This window comes from Physeter macrocephalus, chromosome 16 (assembly GCF_002837175.3).
Source record: "Physeter macrocephalus isolate SW-GA chromosome 16, ASM283717v5, whole genome shotgun sequence".
Classification (NCBI taxonomy): Eukaryota; Metazoa; Chordata; class Mammalia; order Artiodactyla; family Physeteridae; genus Physeter; species Physeter macrocephalus.
In genome coordinates, this window is record NC_041229.1 from 68,336,942 (window position 1) to 68,357,175 (window position 20,234).

Sequence of the window (20,234 nt, forward strand, 5' to 3'; positions counted from 1 at the left end):
AATTTCCATGTGCCAGAGTAGGAAAACCTGAACTACAGTCGATGGATTGCTTGAGGCTCAGTGTGGCCAAGTCTGAGAGTTAGAAACTCCAGAGGCGCCCAGTCATTGGCGGGGAGGGGGAATAACTTTTGTGTGCTTCACCTACAGGAGATCTAACACGTCCTCACAGTGAATATCAGAGAAAAAAATCTCTTCGGGCTTCTGACAAGGGGAGGAGAAAAGGAACTAGTTTTAAATACACCAGGCATTCTGTTCTTCTCAACAAGGTCTGCTCTCAGGAGGAGCTATCTTACTAGAGCCTAACCTCCTAGAGTTTTATCAGAACCTAACCTCTCTGGGGGAAGGGAAATACCCAACTCCAGCCTCCTCCAGCCATCCAGTTCCACCTAAGTGGTGGTGGGAAACTGAGACACACACGTGAAATGCACAGTCCAGGGGTACACGTCACCAAAACAGGGAGACCTAATCATAAGACTATAGAACACTTCCTCTCCCTGACCCCTTACCACAGGCATACTTCAAAGATATTGTTGGTTCAGTTTCAGACCACTGCAATAAAGCAAAAATTGTAATAAATCTAGTCACATGAAATTTTTGGTTTCTCAGCACATATAAAAGTTATGTTTACATTGTACTGTACTCTATTAAGTACACAGTAGCATTATGTCTAAAAAAAGGACATACCTTAATTAAAAAATACTTTACTGTTAAAAAATGCAGTGTCTGTGAAATGCAATAAAGTGAAGCCACAACAGATTGAGGTATGTCTACATGTTACTAAAGGCCTATTTACCTCAGTTCCTTTTACAGCACATAATGTCCACCTTGCAACAAAAAATTAAAAGGCAAACCAAAAGGCAAAAAACACGTTTGAAGGGCTTCCCTGGTTGCGCAGTGGTTGAGAGTCCGCCTGCCAATGCAGGGGACACGGGTTCGTGCCCCGGTCCGGGAAGATCCCACATGCCGCGGAGCGGCTAGGCCCGTGAACCATGGCCGCTGAGCCTGCACATCTGGAGCCTGTGCTCCGTAACGGGAGAGGCCACAACAGTGGGGGGCCTGCGTACTGCAAAAAACAAACAAACAAACAAACACATTTGAAGAGATAGAGAAAGCATCAGAACCAGACATGGCAGGGATGTTGGAATTATCAGACAGGGAATTTGAAACAACAATGATTAATATGCTAAGGACTTTAATGGATAAAGTGGGCAGCATGTAAGAACAGATGGGCAATGTAAGCAGAGATGGAAATCCTAAGGAAAAACCAAAAATAAATGCTAGAGATCAATGCGTACTGCAAAAAACAAACAAACAAACAAACACATTTGAAGAGATAGAGAAAGCATCAGAACCAGACATGGCAGGGATGTTGGAATTATCAGACAGGGAATTTGAAACAACAATGATTAATATGCTAAGGACTTTAATGGATAAAGTGGGCAGCATGTAAGAACAGATGGGCAATGTAAGCAGAGATGGAAATCCTAAGGAAAAACCAAAAATAAATGCTAGAGATCAAAAACCTTGTAACAGAAATGAAGAATGCCTTTGATGGGCTTATCAGTAGACTGGACACAGCTGAGGAATCTCTGAGCTTGAGGATATATCAACAAAAACTACTAAAACTGAAAAGCAAAAGAACAAAGACTGAAAAAAACAGAACAGAATATACAAGGACTATGAGACAACTACAAAAGGCATAACATATGCATAATAGGAATAACAGGAGAAGAAAGGGAGAAAGGAACAGAAGAAATATTTGAGGCAATAATGACTGAGAATTTCCTTAAATTAATATCTGACACTAAACCAAAGATCCAGGAAGCTCAGAGAACACCAAGAAAGATAAATGCCAAAAAAACTATATCCAATCATATCATTTTTAAACTACAGAAAATTAAAGATCAATAAAAAATCCTGAAAGAAGCCAGAGGAAAAAAAACACCTTACCTACGAAGAACAAAGATAAGAATTATATACAACTTCTCAGAAGCCATGCAAACAAGAAGAGAGTGGGGTGAAATATTTAATGTGTTGAGAGAAAAAAGCCACCAACTTAGAACTCAATACCCTGTGAAATTATTCTTCAAAAGTGAAAAAGATATAGAGACTTCTTCAGACAAACAAAAATTGAGGGAATTTGTTGCCAGTAGACCCGTCTTGCAAAAAATGTTTAAAAAGTTTTTTAGAGAGAAGAAAAATAATATAGGTCAGAAAGTCAGATCTCCATTTAAAAAAGGAAGAGTATTAAAGAAGGAATAAAGGAAGGTAAAATAAATTTAAAAATTTTTCTTATTCTTAATTGATCTAACAGGTAATACTTTGTTCAAAATAATAATAGTAACAGTGTATTTAATTATATATGCTTATGTCTATATATGCTTATATATGTTTATGTGTAAGTGAAATGAATGACAGCAATGATATAAGGGAAAGGAGGAAGGAATTAGGAATATTCTGTTATTATAAGGTACTTGCACTATCTTTGAAGCAGTATAGTGTTATTTAATGGCAGACTTGGATTAGTTGTAAATGTATACTGAAAACTCCAGGACAACCATTTTAAAAAGCCAAAAAGGGCTTCCCTGGTGGCGCAGTGGTTGAGAGTCCGCCTGCTGATGCAGGAAACACGGGTTCGTGCCCCGGCCTGGGAAGATACCATGTGCCGCGGAGCGGCTGGGCCCGTGAGCCATGGCCGCTGAGCCTGCGCGTCCAGAGCCTGCGGTCCGCAACGGGAGAGGCCACAACAGTGAGAGGCCCGCTTACCGCAAAAAAAAAAAAAAAAGTATAATTGATACGCTAAGAAAGGAAAACAAATAAATAGAATCATATAAAATTCTCAATTAGAACCAAAAAAGACAGAAAAAGTGTGAAAGACAGAAATAGGAACAAAGAACAAGGCAACAAATATGGTAAATATTAATCTGCCTATATCAATAATCACTTTAAACATCAGTGGTCTGAACAGATCAATTAAAAGATTGTCAGTGAATCAAAAACAAGACCCTTATATGTTGTCTATAAGAAACCCACTTTAAATATAAAGACATATATCAATAGATTAAAAGCAGGATGACGAGAAAGATATACAATGTTAACATTAATCAAAAAAAAGCAGGAATAGCTATATTAATTTCAGACAGAGTGGACTTCAGAGCAAGGAAAGTTATCAGGAATAAAGAGAGGCATTACATAATGATAAAGGGATCAATACTCCAAGAAGATGTAATAATCCTTAATATGTTTAATACGTTTGCACCTAATGACAGAGCATCAAAATATGTGAGCTGAAAACTTACAGAACTGCAAGGAGAAATAGATGAATCCATTGTCATAGTTGTAGACTTCAATTCCCCTCTATCAGAAATGGACAGATGTAGCAGGCAGAAAATCAGTAAGGACATAGTTCAACTCAACAGTGCCATCAATCAGCTGGATCTAACTGACATCTATAGACTACATTCAACAACAGCAGATTACACGTTCTTCTCAAGCTCACATGGAACATTCAACAAGATGGTTCGCATTCTGGGTCATAAAATACACCTTAACAAATTTAAAAAGATAGAAATTATACAATATCTGCTCTCACACCACAATAGAATTAAACTAGAAATCAATAATAGAAAGATAGCTGGAAAATCCCCAAATAGTTGAAGGTTAAACAACACATTTCTAACCAACACATGGGTCAAAGAAGGAATTTCAAAAGAAATTTTAAAATATTGTGAACTAAATGAAAATGAAAATGCAACTTATCAAAATTTGTGTGATGCAATGAAAGCAGCACTTAAGGGAAATTTATAGCATTGAATGTACATATTAGAAAAGAAGAAAAACTTTAAATCAATAATCTAATCTTCTACTTTAGGAAACTAGAAAAAGAAAAGCAAATAATATCTAAAATAAACAGGAAAAATAATAAAAATTAGAGCAGAAATCAATGAAATTGAAAAAAGAAATCAATAGAGAAAATCAATAAAACGAAAAGCTGGTTCTTTGAAAAGATCAGTAAGATTGATAAGCCCTTAGCCAGGCTAACTGAAAAAAAAAAAAAGAGGAGACACAAGTTACTAATATCAGAAATGAAAGAAGGGACATCACTACAGATCCCATGGACACTAAAGGAATAATGAGTATTACAAACAACTCTATGCTCACAAATTTGATAACCTAGATGAAATGGACCAATTCCTTGAAAGACACAATCTACCAAAACTCACACAATAAGGAATAGAAAATATGAATAGGCCTATATCTTTTAAAGAAATTGAATCAATAATTAATATCCTTCCAAAACAGAAAGAACCAGACCGAGATGGGTTCACTGGTGAATTCTGCCAAACATTTAAGGAAGAAATTATACCGATTCTCTACTTCCTAACTCATTCTATGAGGCCAGCACCACCCTATTACCAAAAGTAGACAAAGACATTGCAAAGAAAGGAAAACTGCAAACCCATATCTCTCATGAACATAGATGTAAAATTCCTCAATAAAATATTAGCAAATCAAATGCAACAGTGTATAAAATGAATAGACACCATAACCAAGTGGGATTTATCCCAGTCATGCAAGGCTGGTTCAGCATTTGAAAATCAATTAATGTAATCTATCACATCAACAGGTGAAAGATGAAAAATCACATGATCATATAAATAGATGCAGAAAAAGCATTTGACGGAATCCAACACCCATTCATGATAAAAACTCTCAGCAAACTATGACTAGAGATAAAGGTCCTTAACTTGGTAAAGAGCGTACAAAAAACCTACACTTAACATCATACTTACTGGTAGGAAACTTGAGACTTTGCTACAAAGATCAAGAACAAGGCAAGGATGTCGCCTCTCATCACTACTTTTCAACATCATACTGGATGTCCTAGCTAATACAACAAGACAAGATAAGGAAATAAAAGATATACAGATTGGGAAGGAAGAAATAAAGCCGTCTTTGTTTACAGATGACATGGTTGTCTACATAGGAAAATCTGAATCTGACAAAAAACCTCAGGGAACTAATAAGCAATTACAACAAAAGCTTGATGATTGCCAGGGGTTGTGGGGAGGGAGGGATGAATCGGCAGAGCAGAGGATTTTTTAAGGCAGTGAAACTACTCAATACAATACTACAATGGTGGATGCATATTATTATACCTTTGTCAAAACCCCATAGAATATGCAAGACCAAGAGTGAACTCTAATGAACTGTGGACTTTGGGTGATGATGTGTCAGTGCAGGTTTCTGTAGGGTTATCAGTTGTAACAAATGTACCACTCTGATGCCTGATGTTGATAATGGGGAAGGTTGTGCATGTGTGGGAACAGGGGGTATATGGGATCTCTCTGTACTTCCTGCTCAATTTTGCTGTGAGTGTAAAACTGCTCTAAAAAAATCTGTTTACTAATTTGTTTTGAAGTAGCTCGCAGTATGGAGAAAATAGAGTTGGATCCCTACTCCATCACATTAAAAAGTAAATTCTAAATGGATTGAAGGCCTAAATGTGAAAATAAAATTATAAAGCTAACGGAAGAAAATACTAGAGAACACCTTTGTGATCTCAGTGTTTTTAGCAAGACCAAAAAAATGCAAGCCATAGGAGAGAAATTGATCAATTTGATTAGATGGAAATTATTGAAGAATTCCAAAGATAAGATGAACGTCTGGGTGACAGAAAGATATTTGTAAATGATGAGCATTTCATATCTGGAAAGTCTTACAAATCGACAAGAAAAAGAAAAATCCACCGGTAAATATTTTGAGTAGGCAGTTCACAGGAGAAACATGATAAATTTATGAAGAGATGCTCAAATTTGCTAGTATTAAATGAAAACAAGATACTACTTTACATCCATCAGATTGGAAACAATTAGAAAGTCCAGTAATCACAAGTACTAGTGAGGATATGGGGAAATGGGAACAGTTATGCATAGCTTATAGAATGAAAGTAGGTAAAGCCATTTTGCAGAACAATCTGGAACTACTTAGTGAAATTAATATGATATACCCGCAACCTCACAACCAAGCAGTCCCACTACATGGTTTATATTGCTGAGAAACTCTCAGGTAGGTTCATAAGCAGAGCAGCATCAGGATTTGTATTACAGCGATGTTTGTCGAGGCAAAGAGCTGGAGGTCAGTTAAGTGCTCCTCACTGGGAGAATAAGTAAAATGTGGTCTATGCATGCAGTGGAGTACTAAGCAGCAATCAGTAGCAGTGTTACATTCACATGTAGTAACATTGATATATCTCAAAATTATAAGATTGAAAGAAATATTAAAATACACAACAACTCTATGTAACTTCAAGTAAATTATACACACACATATGTATATATGTATATGTGTATATATAGATATTCAGAAGGACCTATATTAAATACTTAGGAGTGAGTGGTAAACGAAGGAAATGAGAGATGTATAAAGAACATAGAGATAAACAAAACGTTGCCTTTGCTTTGCACAGTGATGAAAGTATATGATATGACTTAATTTTTTTACCTACTTTCCTAAAAAAAAGAGGAATTAAAAAACGTTTTAAATAAAATAAATACAATATGGATATAATTATTCTCATTAAATTGTATTTGAAAATTAAATGAGTAATTCATATAAAGCACTTAGCTTAGTACCTAGCCTACACTAAACACCCAATAAATCTTCTCTGTTAATGTTAGTAACACCACTCATGACACAGCTACTACCAATTAGTTGGAGTTGGCACTTAAGACCCATTGGATTTAGATGATTTCCCCCAGAAGATCCGTTCAGGTCTAACAGTCTGTGGTTCTACGAGAGGGATAGGCAAGTCCTGGCTGCAGACTCAGAAGCAAGCAGGAGAAATGGTGAAAACAGCCTTGTGGAATGGGAATGGCTACCAGCTTTTTTGCAGTGTCATAGGAAATCTTGATGGTTAACTTGGGAGAACACCAGTATAAGGCACAAGTTAAGAAAGGAGAGGCTGCAGGAGTAAACAGTGCTATAGAGCTGGGCGACTTTATGTACTTTGGTATACTTACTCCAAAGGGTTTTTTTTTAACATTTTAATTTCAAGCTATAAAAGTGAATCACAACATCTAGGTATATAGTGTTTGCTTTGGATTATCTCTCCCCCACCCTCCTCCTTCCCTGAAGTGGGACACAGGTTGTTGTAGTGAAATGAGCAAGATCATCACCTAGTGGCCTGTCCCTCAAAGTGCTGACATAAGATCCTGGTCCCAGAGAGCGGAGAACAAGTGCTACATCCTTACCCTTACGTTAATTCAACAAGCAGTAAGTGGGACTCTATGCCAGGCACTATTCTGGTGTCTTGGGGATGTAGAACTACTAACAGAAAATGACAGATTTAAAAATAAAATTAAGGAAGTGTCAACACGGAAACTTCCCAAAGTGACATTGCATTTTAATGTGTTTATTTTCCACTGTTTTTCCACAGATCATAGATGAAGAAGAAACACAATTTATGAGTAATTGCCCCGTTGCGGTCACCGAAAGCACCCCACGGAGGAGGACGCGGATCCAGGTGTTCTGGATAGCGCCACCTGCAGGAACCGGCTGTGTGATTCTAAAGTAAGTGAACAAGGGAATCCTTGGAACACTTCACTCCCCTTTCCTGTGCTCTGTCGAAGGTGCGGTTGCAGAAGGAAAAGTGCCTTTACTGGGGCATCAGACAAGTTGTATCATCTCTCTGCCCTCCCTTATCTTGACTCTAAAGCAGGACTATGGGCGGTCTTTTGTAAAGTGCTATGAAAAGAATCAATCACCTGAATCTCTGTTTTCTTCCCATACAATGATCTGCTGGTTACTCTGTATCTTCCTAGAGATAATGATCCTATGGCTGGTCAAGAAAAATTATGACCCGGGCGAGGATAATTTTTGGCTTCCTCCATCTTGAATACACCCCCGATCCTTAAGCTGTGCTAGGCTGACCTGAGACCTGACTATAACCTCCGTTGGCCCCAGGCTCTGCTTTATGATCCTGTCTTCTTCCTTCTCCCATCAAAATTGCCCTCTTGCACCGCTTCCTATGGGGCATCTTGATCCTCATCTTGGTGAGTTACAATAGATGATGAGAGGTATGAGCCAGCCAATGGTTTTCCCCTGAAAGGTAGCATTATCTCAAACCTGTGCTTCCAAAATTGTATGTTATAGAATGATGTTCAGGGAGATGTAAATAGGTGGGCAGGAAATCAATTTATATGGTTAAATAACTTTGGAAAATGCTGTATGCTGTATATCTCCTTCTTGCAGATTCACAACATACATTAGCATATTGAAGGTTTTGCAGAGTCCTGCCAAAAAGAAGTCTGTTTAACTTGGTTTCACCCAGCATTTCCCAAACTTGACTGCAAAGCTCCTTTTTTGCTGAGACATTATTAACACTAAGTAGTTTGAGAAATGTGGCTATAACCTGTTATAAATACATTTTAAGGCTCTATAGAGTGATGCTGGGAATTTTAGGATTTCAGACAGACAAATAGTCATGGGTAGATAGGCAAGGCTCCAATGCCAGCATCCAAGAAACCCTTTTTCCTGGAGTTAGGGGGCTGGGAACTTCCCAACCATCTTCTACTTCTTTAAAATCCCCTAAGGCCTTATGTATATATTTGGTTCATTTGTCTGAACCTGTGGCAGGTGGACATTTCTAAAGACTTACAACTACAGCCCAGCCCTGAGGAGAGACTGATAAGGAGGCATTCCACCTAGGCTCTCCAGTCCCTGCAGTTTCTGGACCCAGCTGTGCCTGGCTTATGGGAGAAAGAAAAAGCTCGCAGAGATTTCTGGAAGCCTCTGTCCATTGTCCAGACTCAGTCTTGTCTCTGGCCTCTTTTTGCTGCCATCTGTATGGACATCATTTATTTTTTTCTTAGTTTAATGCAAGCTGAGCATCCTTCCTCAGATTCCTTGAGAAGTTTGGCTTTTGGCACTAATCTACATTGGTGATTTTTTTTTTAAATTTAGAAGTAGAATTTATGTATAAGTATAAATCCCAATATATAACATGTATCTAGTATCTAGTTGCAATGTGGGAGAAGCCCTTGTGGGAATAAACGAAGACCACTGAACTGAGAAAAGAGGCTATTTATTCAGAGCTTGCTATGTAGCAAGGAAGTCAGCTGCCATCACTAGCATTTGACAGAGACTCAAAGGCAGGCAGAGGAGTGGGAAAGCTTTACAGTGAAAAATAAGAGAAGATTGTGGGTACTTTCTGACTGGAGATTGTTGGCATGGGGAAGCTGAGAGCGGGCTAACTAGAAATGGAGCATCTGATGTGATTGGTTTGGAGAGCATATTAGGCTTTCTCTGACAGGTCCTGAGATGGAAATAGAGGAGGCAGTGGGGCAAGAATTAGAGAGTTGACATCATTGCCCAAGTCCTAACCGTTCTGGACTAATGGCTGCAGACGTTGTGGTTTGGCTTCCCAGGCCATTTACTGCAGAGGTTGGGGGTCAGAGTTCTGTCATCACTGTCATATACAGCCTGGCCTTTGTCCATTAGTATATTCAGTCTCTCAGCCTGGAGACCGGGTTCTCAGCTTGGCTTTCCAGTACCCACACCCCCGCCCATGGCAGCCCTATCACTCCACAGAGGGGCTCTCCAATATCAGATCTGTGTGATGAGTCTTCCTGCTCTAAAACCCTTATCCCTTTGGTGTAGATCTCTGGTTTTCTTTGACTTATTGTTCTCACAAACCAGAAGCCTTTGATCTTCCTGGTGGAAGCCAAAAAGGCATCTCTTGTTTACCGTTAACAATGAACATATGTGAACATATGTTTATCCATTAACAGTAAACAAATGTGGCTTGTTCAGTCACTCATTCTTTCAGTAAATGTAACTGAGCTTCTATTTGCCCAGACGTCCACAGTGTACAGGCAACTGAAGTTAAGATCTTGGCCCTCAAGGTTCTCACATGCCAAATGGAGGAGAAAGAACGGGACAACCAATACTGTCTACCATGAAGTCAGCTGCACATCTAGTGGGCTTTGTCTAATTTAATCTTCACAACAAACTTGCCCCTTTTATGCAGGAGGAGACAAGTCCCAGTGAATTAGGCACGTTTCTTGAAGTCACACTTCCATTTAATGCTAAAGCCCCATGTTCTTCCTTTCTTTTATCTTTTTCTGAAGGGATTAAATGTAATCTATAATTATTCACTAAAGAAATCATTTTATAGGTAAAATGTAAATACATTCACATTGTAAAATTTCAGACAATACAGAAAATAGTGAAATACAGAATAGAAAAAAAAGTGAAAAATCCCTGACATTTCTCCCAATAAATCCCACAGTCTTCTACCCCAAAGTAGCGATAGATATCAATTTGGCGTGTATTTGTTAGACTTTTATCTGTGAGTTTATACGCATATAAAAAAACATACAAGTACCCTTTACACAAATGGTATCATGGTCTACATGATGTCCTGAAATTAAATGGGTTTTCACTAAATAAAAGGTATTAGAGATATTGCCAGGTCCGAACATATGGATCTATCTCTTTTTTTAAACTGTTGCATATAATCTACTGTGCAAGTGTGTTAGTTATTCCGCAGTTGATGGACATTTAGATTGTTTCCAGTTTTTTACTATTACCAATAATGCTATAATAAACATCCTTATACATACCTCTTTGAGCAAATATGCAAGTTTTTATCCATGGTAGCTGCCAAGAAGTAGGATCATAAGGGATGGACATTTATAATTTTAATAGACACTGCCAGATTTTCCTCCAAAAACCTTGCCAACTTAAACACTCTCCCTGACTGTGAACAAGAGAGCCTGTTTCCTTACTTGCTCAGCAACTCTTTTTTTTTTTTTTACTTTGGCTTCACCAGGTCTTAGTTGTGGCATGTGGGATCTTTAGTTGCGGCATGTGAACTCTTAGTTGTGGCATGTGGGATCTAGTTCCCTGACCAGGGATTGAACCCAGGCCCCCTGCATTGGGAGTGTGGAGTCTTAGCCGCTGGACCACCAGGGAAGTTCCTCAACAGCTCTTGATGTTTATCATTCTTTAAAGTTCTGCCCATCTGATGGTTAAAAATGGTGTCTTGTGGTAATTTATATTTTCCTGATTACTAGTAATATTAAGAATCTTTTCAAATATTTATTCCATTTTTATTTCCTCTTTGTGAATGGCCCATTCATATTCTTGTCCATTATTCTAATAATGTTTCTTTTAAAAACTGATGTTTATATATTTCCATATATTTATATATAAAATATATGTGTATATTATATGTATAAAATACATTTTATATTATGTATTTTATATATAAACATGTAAATATATAATTTAATATATTTAAAATATATTTATGTTTAAAATTGATCCTTATATGGTACAAATAATAACACTTTGTTATAAATTTCAAATATTCCTCTCCATCTTTCTCTTAACTTTGCTTATGAGTATCTAATCATCCAAAAATTTGAAATTTTGTTTTAGTCAAATGTATCCATCCTTCCTCTTATGAATTTTGATTTGTATCTTGTCTAAAAATAATCTTCCCACACCCAAGGTTATAAATATATTCCCATATTGTTAATATTTTTATAGGTTTAAAAATAAATTTAGGTCTTTAATCTTCCTGGAATTTAATTTTGTGAATAATATGGTATCAGTAAGCCTCAAGAGAAAATAGATGGCATGCTCTGCATGAGGTGCCAAAGGGTCATTGAATCAGGGGTCTGATTATGATGGTGTGGCCAAAATAAAAGTGAGAGGAGCCTTTAGCACCCATGTCTGAAGGGTTAAAAAGAGCGTGCAGAGGACGGGGCAGAGAAGACCACCACCTCCCAGGGGCTGAGAACTTCAGTTAAGGGAAGCTGCTAGCCTGAGGTGACCCACAGGGATCCCAGTCTTGATTCCCTGTCGATTCTCCCTTTTGACCTTGACTCCAACCACAAGGACAATGAAGCCTCGTTGATAGAGTTCACACAGATTTTCCTCTCCCGCAAAGAACAGGGTACAGAAGGTTGAGGAAAGTAGCTGGAGGGACAGACCAGAGCTGTCCAGCACAGCTGGGAAATGAAAATCTACCTATTTTTCTCAAAATGGCTAGGTAGTTGTTTCACATCCATTTATCAAATAGTCTGTCCTTTCCCTTATTGTTTGAAATACTACTTAAACAAACATAAAATTTTTATACATGTCTGTTCTGTTCTGTTGATCTTTTTATCCCTGCACAAAACCCACACCATTTTATAGCATAATTTTTTTTTCTTTTTTTTTTTTGCGGTACGCGGGCCTCTCACTGTTGTGGCCTCTCCCGTTGCGGAGCACAGGCTCCGGACGCGCAGGCTCAGCGACCATGGCTCACGGGCCCAGCCGCTCCGCGGCACGTGGGTTCCTCCCGGACCGGGGCATGAACCCGTGTCTCCTGCATCGGCAGGCGGACTCTCAACCACTGTGCCACCAGGGAAGCCCTATAGCATAATTTTATTTTATGTTTTGATAGCAAGTCATCGCTCATTAATCTTCTGGTTCAAAATGTTCATGGCCATTCAAGCAGATTCATAATTCCAGACGAATCATAGAATGAGTTTGTTGTGTTTAATAAAAACTTGTATTGGGATTTTGAATGGTGTTGCAAACCCTACAATATGTTTTTATATCGTAGCAACCTACAATGTGTTTTCCCAGTTAGAAATATGGAATATCCCCTCTTCAGGTCTTTTATGTCCTTCAGGAAAGTCATGTAATTTTTCCTCATTGAATTAAACATTCTTGTGAGGCTTTTTTTCCCCCACAGGCATTTTATACTTTTATTGCTTTTGTGAATGGGCTCTTTTTTCCTGTTAAAGTTTCTAATCATTGATTGCTTGTGTTTAGGAAAGCTATTGATTCTTGTACCTTGAGTTTGAGTTTAGACAGTGCTGAACTCTTGATAGTTCTAATGCTTATTTTTCATTTTGGGGGGAAATAATGAATAAATATACCTTTGTATCTTTATGTTTTAGTTTATTATCTATCACCTCTAGTACAATATTAAATAGTGGTATTCATGCTTATTCCTGATTTTAATGGGAATACTCTTATAATTCACTTTTAAGTATAACAGGAAGTACAGGTATCAGACTGATGCCTTGAATCAAGTTGAGAAATACCCTTTATCTAGATGAGAAAGTTTCCTTCTTTTTCTTGTGGAAGGTGGTATTGGAGAAACCAATCACAACCAGTATTCCATGTGTCCAGAGTTGACCATCACTGAGAAAGACTCAGAGTATAAACAAGGATCCTGACTTTCAAGACACTTTCCTGAAGTCTAGTTGTGGTGTAAATAAAAATACGTATGCAAAACTTAGCCAACCCAAGACAGACATGAACTGGGGACAAATTAAACATGGTTAGTCAGAAAGTAGATGAATGAAGAATGTAATAATGGGAGCACCAGAGCCCCTTAGAAAGGTTAGTTTATATCTTGAAGGCAGTAGTAGGGTGTGGATAAATGGACAGAAGGGAAGAGGTCATTCTAGGTGAAGGGAGTGAACAGAGTGAAACTAACCTGAGAACTTAGAGGTGAGAGTAAATATGGCGGCACTGGGAGACAGTAAACAGACAGACTTGGTGAGATTAGAAGGTCACGGGGGGCCGAAATCCATTGCTAAATCATGCAGGTTCTCCAACGTCAAGATGAAGAGGTTGAACTTGATTCAAGAGGAACAAGGGAGCCATTAGTGGATTAAACAGTGGACTGACATGCTAGAAGGAAGATTCACTAAAAAGTTAGTCTGGATGCTTACATCTGGCAGCAAATTCCAGGAAAGATGAAAGGGGAGACACTAACTTTGTTGCAGAGCCCTCACTTTCAAAAATGGGCATTTGTGTTGCTGTGTTTGGGTAATATTCCTGGGAGAAGGCAGACTGGTAGTGTAAGCTGCAGAGTCTGCTAAATATCTGTAGATGACAGCTCTGAAGCCCACGTAGCTGGTTATGTTCCTTTGCCCAGGAGGGCTGGGAAGGGAGGCACGTAGCAATTACAACTTTCCTTTTGGCACAAACCTGACACCATTTCCATTTTCCATTTGGATGCAAAGATTTGAACATTTCTAAATTACAGGCTTTTAAGACATCCCTCCTTATAGCGTTCTCCCTACAAATGAATGACCCAGCACTTAGTTTCCGTGGCATGCTTCAACACTGCAAACTGTTACAGCAAAGTGGTGACTGATTGAAAGAAAAAGCCTCTGTGAATAGAATAGATGTTTACAGGCCCCATCAGAGGGAAGTCCTATCCCCTGAGTCTGATAAAAGTTTTGTCCCTTGAAGTGATCTTGTCTTTCCATACCTTCATTACATACGTTTATTACTAGACTTCTGACACCCACTTGTCACTTCTTGGGAGGGTTTGAGATGTGGGTTGCCTTACCCTGGAGGAGATAGTCACTTGGTGAACCATTTGGGGAATTCAACCTTATGGAACAATGATTGGTTGCAGGCAGTAATAACAGCCCAGAGCCAAGCCCTGCTCTAGGTGCATTATAAATACTCGTTTAATCCCCAGAGCAACCCTAGGAAGTGGATACTAAAGAGGATGTTAAGGCACAGAGAGGTTAAGTAACTTCCCCAAGGTCACAGGGTAAGTGACAGAGCTGGGATTTAAACAGAGAAGCATCTGGGTTCCGGAGTCTGTGATCTTCGTACTGTACTCTACCATCTCAGGCAGGTCAAGTTCAACTGCAGCTTCTCCCCCAACATGATTAGTTGCCATAACTGCCTCTTCTTTCTCTCAGTTGCTTTACATTCACTGCCTTATTCACAGGCACTTCTTGCCTCACTATTGCAGGAACCTTTTACTGCTCACACTAGTTCCTTGCCCTGTGATTCTGCCTCTTACTGGTATAAGAATTGCTGTCCTCATACCCAGCTGAGTCACACCGCTTACATAACAAACTTGAAGGGGGCTCTCCATCACCTTCCAGATCAAGTCCAGAATCCTGATCAGAGCATTTAAGTCTCCCTATGTCCTTTACCAGAGTCCCTGACCAGCCTCTTCTTCCACTGAATCCCTCCACGAACAATGTTCTCTTGCCATTCTTGTCTGCTCACTCTCTCGATAACATTTATGGAGCACCTACTGCATGCAGTCAATGAGGATTCAGAGACTGTCTCTGAGAATGTCACAGTCTAGGGGCGAAACACAAAACAAATCAAGTCCACAGTCCTTCATCTGCATTTCTGAAACCCAAAAAGCTCTAAAATCCAGAAGAGTCTTTTAGTGTAAATATTAATGTGTTTGATGCTGCCCCAGACCCTGATGGGGATGTTACAAAATATATGGAAAGTACCCTGTATTATCTTTCTGAAATCCAAAAATATTCTGAACTCTGAGATACCTCTGGCCTCAAGGGTAACAGATAAGGGAACTTGGCCATCTGATGGGAAGTTTGGTCATGGATTGCAGGGGAGGCAGCCCTCTGGCAGGACTGGGTTTCACAGAAATATTAAAAATGAGCAATTCATTTCTTGCTCATGAAATAACCTGTTCCCAGCTGCAGCTGCTACTAGATCTGAGAATGTATTCAGTGTTGCCCATCACCAAAGAATAAAGCCAAAATTCCTTAGCATGGGGTCCAAGGTCCTTAGTGATGTTTCCAGACACCTTTGCAGCCTCATTTCCAGGTGCTCCTCCTCCCACCCAAGACTGCAAGCTTCATGGAGGAGGGGATCAATTTTACTCATCTGTGTGGCCCTAATGTAGGGGTTGGCAAACCACAGTCTGTGGGCCACATCTGGGCCCACTGCCTGTTTTTATAAAGAAGGTTTTATTGGAACACAACCAGGTTCATTCATTTATGGATTGTTTAGGGCCCTTTTCACGCTACAGCAGCAGAATTGAGAAGTTGCAATAGAGACCTTATAGCCTACAAAGTCTAAAATATTTTTTATCTGGCATCTTATAGAAAAAAATGTACTGACCCCTGCTCTAATGTATACCCCGGTGCCAGGAACTCAATAACTGCTGATTCCTGGCCTGGGTTCTCCTAAAAGCCCAGCTTAGACAAAGGCTTGTGTGCAGAGAGTTTATTTGGGAAGTGATCCCAGGGAGAAGGTGGGGGCAGTGGGGATGGGGGTTATTTGGTCAAGTGTTATTGACCTGGTCATCACCGTAGGCAGTCGATGCTTGCCCCTGCTGGGACCTTTGGAGAAGCCATATGACATGTGTCTCAGAACAGCGTGCCCAGGAATGAAGGGGGAAGCCATTATCCATCGGTTTTCATCCTCCATTGATCAAGGGTAGCCCCACAGGCATTAACGCCCCTGCACTCTGGGCTGCCCATGTGTGAATGTTCATCAGGTTCTGAACATGTACTGCAGCATCAAGAGAAGCTCTGGGACAAGAAGCAAGAGGTACACCACACAGACAAGGTGTGTATCATCTAATTACAGTGGACAGAGCTGCTCATAGCAACAGTGGATGGAGTCAGAGTTGGGATGAGAGGATGTGAAGAGGCGTATAGAGATGCTCAATGCATCAATTAGTATGAATAGTAGTATAAGTAGCTTGCAGCAGTTCGTATGAAGAGTAGTATAAGTAGCTTACATTTATTGCCAAGACCTGTGTAGGTGCATTGCATACCTTATTTTACTTAATCTTCATAAAAGCCCTGTAGGGTCTTCACTATACTCTTCCCATTTTCTTGATGAGGAAACTGAGGTTTAGAGAGTTTGTATTCAGGGTAATAAAGCAGTTTAGTGATGGAGCTGGGTCTTAAACCCACTTCCACTTGACTCCAAAGCCCTTGTTGTTAACTAATCACCACTAAGCTACGCTGACCCTCACACCCCCACCTTCTGCCTCACTTGGTCTGTGAAGCCTGGAGGGGCAGGGGGCTGCCTGGGTCGGGGAGGTGTTGCTCCCCAAGTGAGGAAACTAAATGTCCTTTAGAAAATGGAAAACAAACCCAAGGACCTGGCAAGAGAAAGACTTGTTAGTGAGAAGAGAGATGAGTATTAGGAGGGATTAGCCAGAACTCATAAGATTTTGTAACTTCATGGAGCTCACCAACTCTTTTTATCTGGGAAGGAAATAACACAGGAAACCCACATCTGATGACTCTGTGTATGTTTCAGAGGAAGCTGGCAGGATTAGAAGGATCTGATGTGGCTGAAGTGCAGCTTACCCTGCAATTTTTCTGGCATTAGGTATTGAGAAGAACCACAGGCTCCTTTGTCGTAAGTCAGGGTGGCTCTCCCTTGAGGCTGGCTAGAACCTCAGCAATGCTAACTAGGGGTGGAAGCGAGGAATCAACAGAAAAGGGGGTGGGAAACCCCAGACCAGTAGAAGAGGCTGATTCTTGTGAGAGCACTTGAAGAAACCAAGACCATGGTTAAAAGGGCAGCATGTGCTTGGTTCAGGAAGACTTAGGTACTCTAAGACATGCCATCCAACAGGTGGAATCCAGATGCCGGGGCTTCCTGGGTGGCTGGCAGTGGCATAGTTCCAAGGGAGCAGCCCAATGGCAGCAGAGTTCGATTCAGCAGCTGGAGTCCCAGGTGTAGGATCCAGCCCCTGGGGAGAAAACTGGGAATAATTAAAAGGAAGTACGTGCTGTGGAGGCGCTACAGGCACAGCAGGAAACTGAGGCTCAGATGGAACACTGAAACCCACACTGCAAGGGGCAGCGGTGTGACCACAACTCGGTGGGCATGTGCGAATGAATGGCCCACCCCAGTCGTGCACAAGGACCCAGAGCCCTGGCAGCAAGACCAGTCCCAGTCCTATCCCAGTGATGGAGCAGGGCTTTCCAAGATATTCCAGGCCCTGATCGTGGTGGATCAAAACATGATGTTTAGATCCTGTGGACATTTTAAAAATTGAGATTAAATTCATAGAACATGAAATTAACCAGTTTAAAGCCATCAATTCGGGGGCTTCCCTGGTGGCGCAGCGGTTGCGCGTCCGCCTGCCGATGCAGGGGAACCGGGTTCGCGCCCTGGTCTGGGGGGATCCCATGTGCCGCGGAGCGGCTGGGCCCGTGAGCCATGGCCGCTGGGCCTGCGCGTCCGGAGCCTGTGCTCCGCAACGGGAGAGGCCACGGCAGAGGGAGGCCCGCATACCACAAAAAAAAAAAAAAAAAAAAAAGCCATCAATTCGGTAGCATTTAGTACATTCACAGTGTTTTGCAACCACCACCTCTGTCTAGTTCCAAAATATTTCCATTGCTCCAAAGTAAAACCCTTTACCCAGAAGCAGGAACCCCATTTTCCTCTTCCTGCAGCCCCTAGCAACCACCAATCTGCGTTCTGTCTCTACGGATTTACCTATTATTGATATTTCATATTAATGGAATCATACAATATGTGATCTTTTGCATCTGACTTTTTTCACTTACCATAATGTTTTTGAGGTTCATCTATGTTATAGCATTCCTTTTTGTATCTGAATAATATTCCATTACATGTATATACCACAATGTTTGTCCCGTGACATTTTTTTTTTTTTTTTTTTCTTTTTTTTGTGGTACGTGGGCCTTCCTCTGTTGTGGCCTCTCCCGTTGCGGAGCACAGGCTCCGGACGCGCAGGCTCAGCGGCCATGGCTCACGGGCCCAGCCGCTCCGCGGCATGTGGGATCTTCCCATACTGGGGCGCGAACCCGGTTCCCCTGCATCGGCAGGCGGACGCGCAACCACTGCGCCACCAGGGAAGCCCCTGTCCCGTGACATTTTTGACATGAAATGGTCACAGGATAAAAATGCAACAATGAAAAATCATCAGATGGTATCATATCTACATTAACCTTTCAATCCATATACATATTTTTTTAACCAGGATATATAGTAGATGTGTTCCTCCACTCCTGAGCCTCACCCGTTCCCTGGGTAGGACAGTGACAACCCTGGGACAAGGGTAGGAAAGGACAAAGAGATGTTTCCACACCTACTTTGTCTCTCAGGGTCATGAAGTAAGTGTACTGGCCTGCTAGTGGGCAGGGCTGGGACCCAGGGCTGGGTCTGGCCTGCTACAGGCTGGGTCCTCAGGCTGCAGGATTGTGGCTTTCTTGCATCTAGTGTCTGCCCCCTGGTGGATGAGGCTGGTCTAGAGGCTAGTGCAGTCTTCCTAAGGGCAGGGCCAGGGCCCAGGGGATTCTGGGACTGGTGTCTGCCCACCAATGGATGGAGCTGGGTCCTGGGCCCTCTGGTGAGTAGGGCCATGTCCAGAGGCAGGTGTGGGCTCAGGAAGTCTCTAGGCAGCTTGCCTGCTGATGGATGGGGTGTGTGTGTGTATGTGTGTGTGTGTGTGTGTGTGTGTGTGTGTGTGTGTGTGTGTGTGTGTGTGTGTGTGTGTCCCAGTTAGTTGCTTGGCCTGAGGCACCCCAGCACCAGAGCCTACAGGCTATTGGGTGAGGCCGGGTCTTGGCACTAATGAGCTGGAGGGGGGTTTTCAAAATGGCACCCGCCAGCACCAGCGTCGACCAGCACCAGCATCCACATGGTAGAAGTAGCTCCCAAGAATGGCTACTGCCAGTGTCTATGTCCCCAGGGTGAGCCACACCCTTCCTCCACCCCCTCCGGGAGACACTCCAAAACCAGCAAGTAGGTCTGGCCCAGGACCCTATCAAATTACTGCTTTTGCCCTGGGACCTGGAGCTCATGGTATTTTGTGTGCTCACTTTAAGACTGGAGTCTCTGTTTCCCCCAGTCCCTCAGGGCTCCTGAAATCAAACTCCCCTGACCTTCAAAGCCAAAGGCTCTGGGGTCTCATGTTCTCAGTGCAGGACCCTCAGGTTTGATAGCCTGACATGGGGCTCAGAACTCTCACTCCTGTGGGAGAACCTCTGCAATGTAATTATTCTCCAGTATAATTACCCGCCCACCCAGGGGTATGGGACTTGACTCTATCATGAGTCCACCCCTCCTACCCCATCTCATGCGGTTCCTTCTTCATGTCTTTAGTTGTAGAAGATCTTTTCTGGTAGGTTTGGTCTTTTTCATTGATGGTTGTTCTGCAAATAGTTGTGATTTTGGTGTGCCCATGAGAGGAGGTGAACTCAGGCTCTTTCTACATCTGCCGATCTCATGAAGTAAGTGTAAAACAGGTTGGCATATTTTATCCTGTCACCAAAATGGCTTGATTAGATCTTTTTATACCTAGTATGTAACCACAGGGTAACAGAGTCATATACGTGGTCATTCATTACTTCATCTGGTAGAAGAATGGGCGGAAGTCCACTGAAGACACAAAGGATGCTGGAAAGATGAGCAGAGGGTCCTCAGCGCTGTAGAAGATGACA

At 41.3% G+C, this 20,234-nt stretch overlaps 1 protein-coding gene across 1 annotated transcript in view; it reads left to right on the plus strand.

Annotated features, from left to right (window-relative positions):
• The window catches only part of SPON1 (spondin 1), a 276,795-nt gene that overhangs the window by 75,396 nt on the left and 181,165 nt on the right, over positions 1-20,234 (plus strand). Inside the window, exon 3 of the mRNA XM_024118692.3 lies at positions 7,439-7,572. Within this exon, the coding sequence (XP_023974460.1) occupies positions 7,439-7,572 (134 nt within the window). The remainder of the gene's footprint in view (positions 1-7,438; positions 7,573-20,234) is intronic.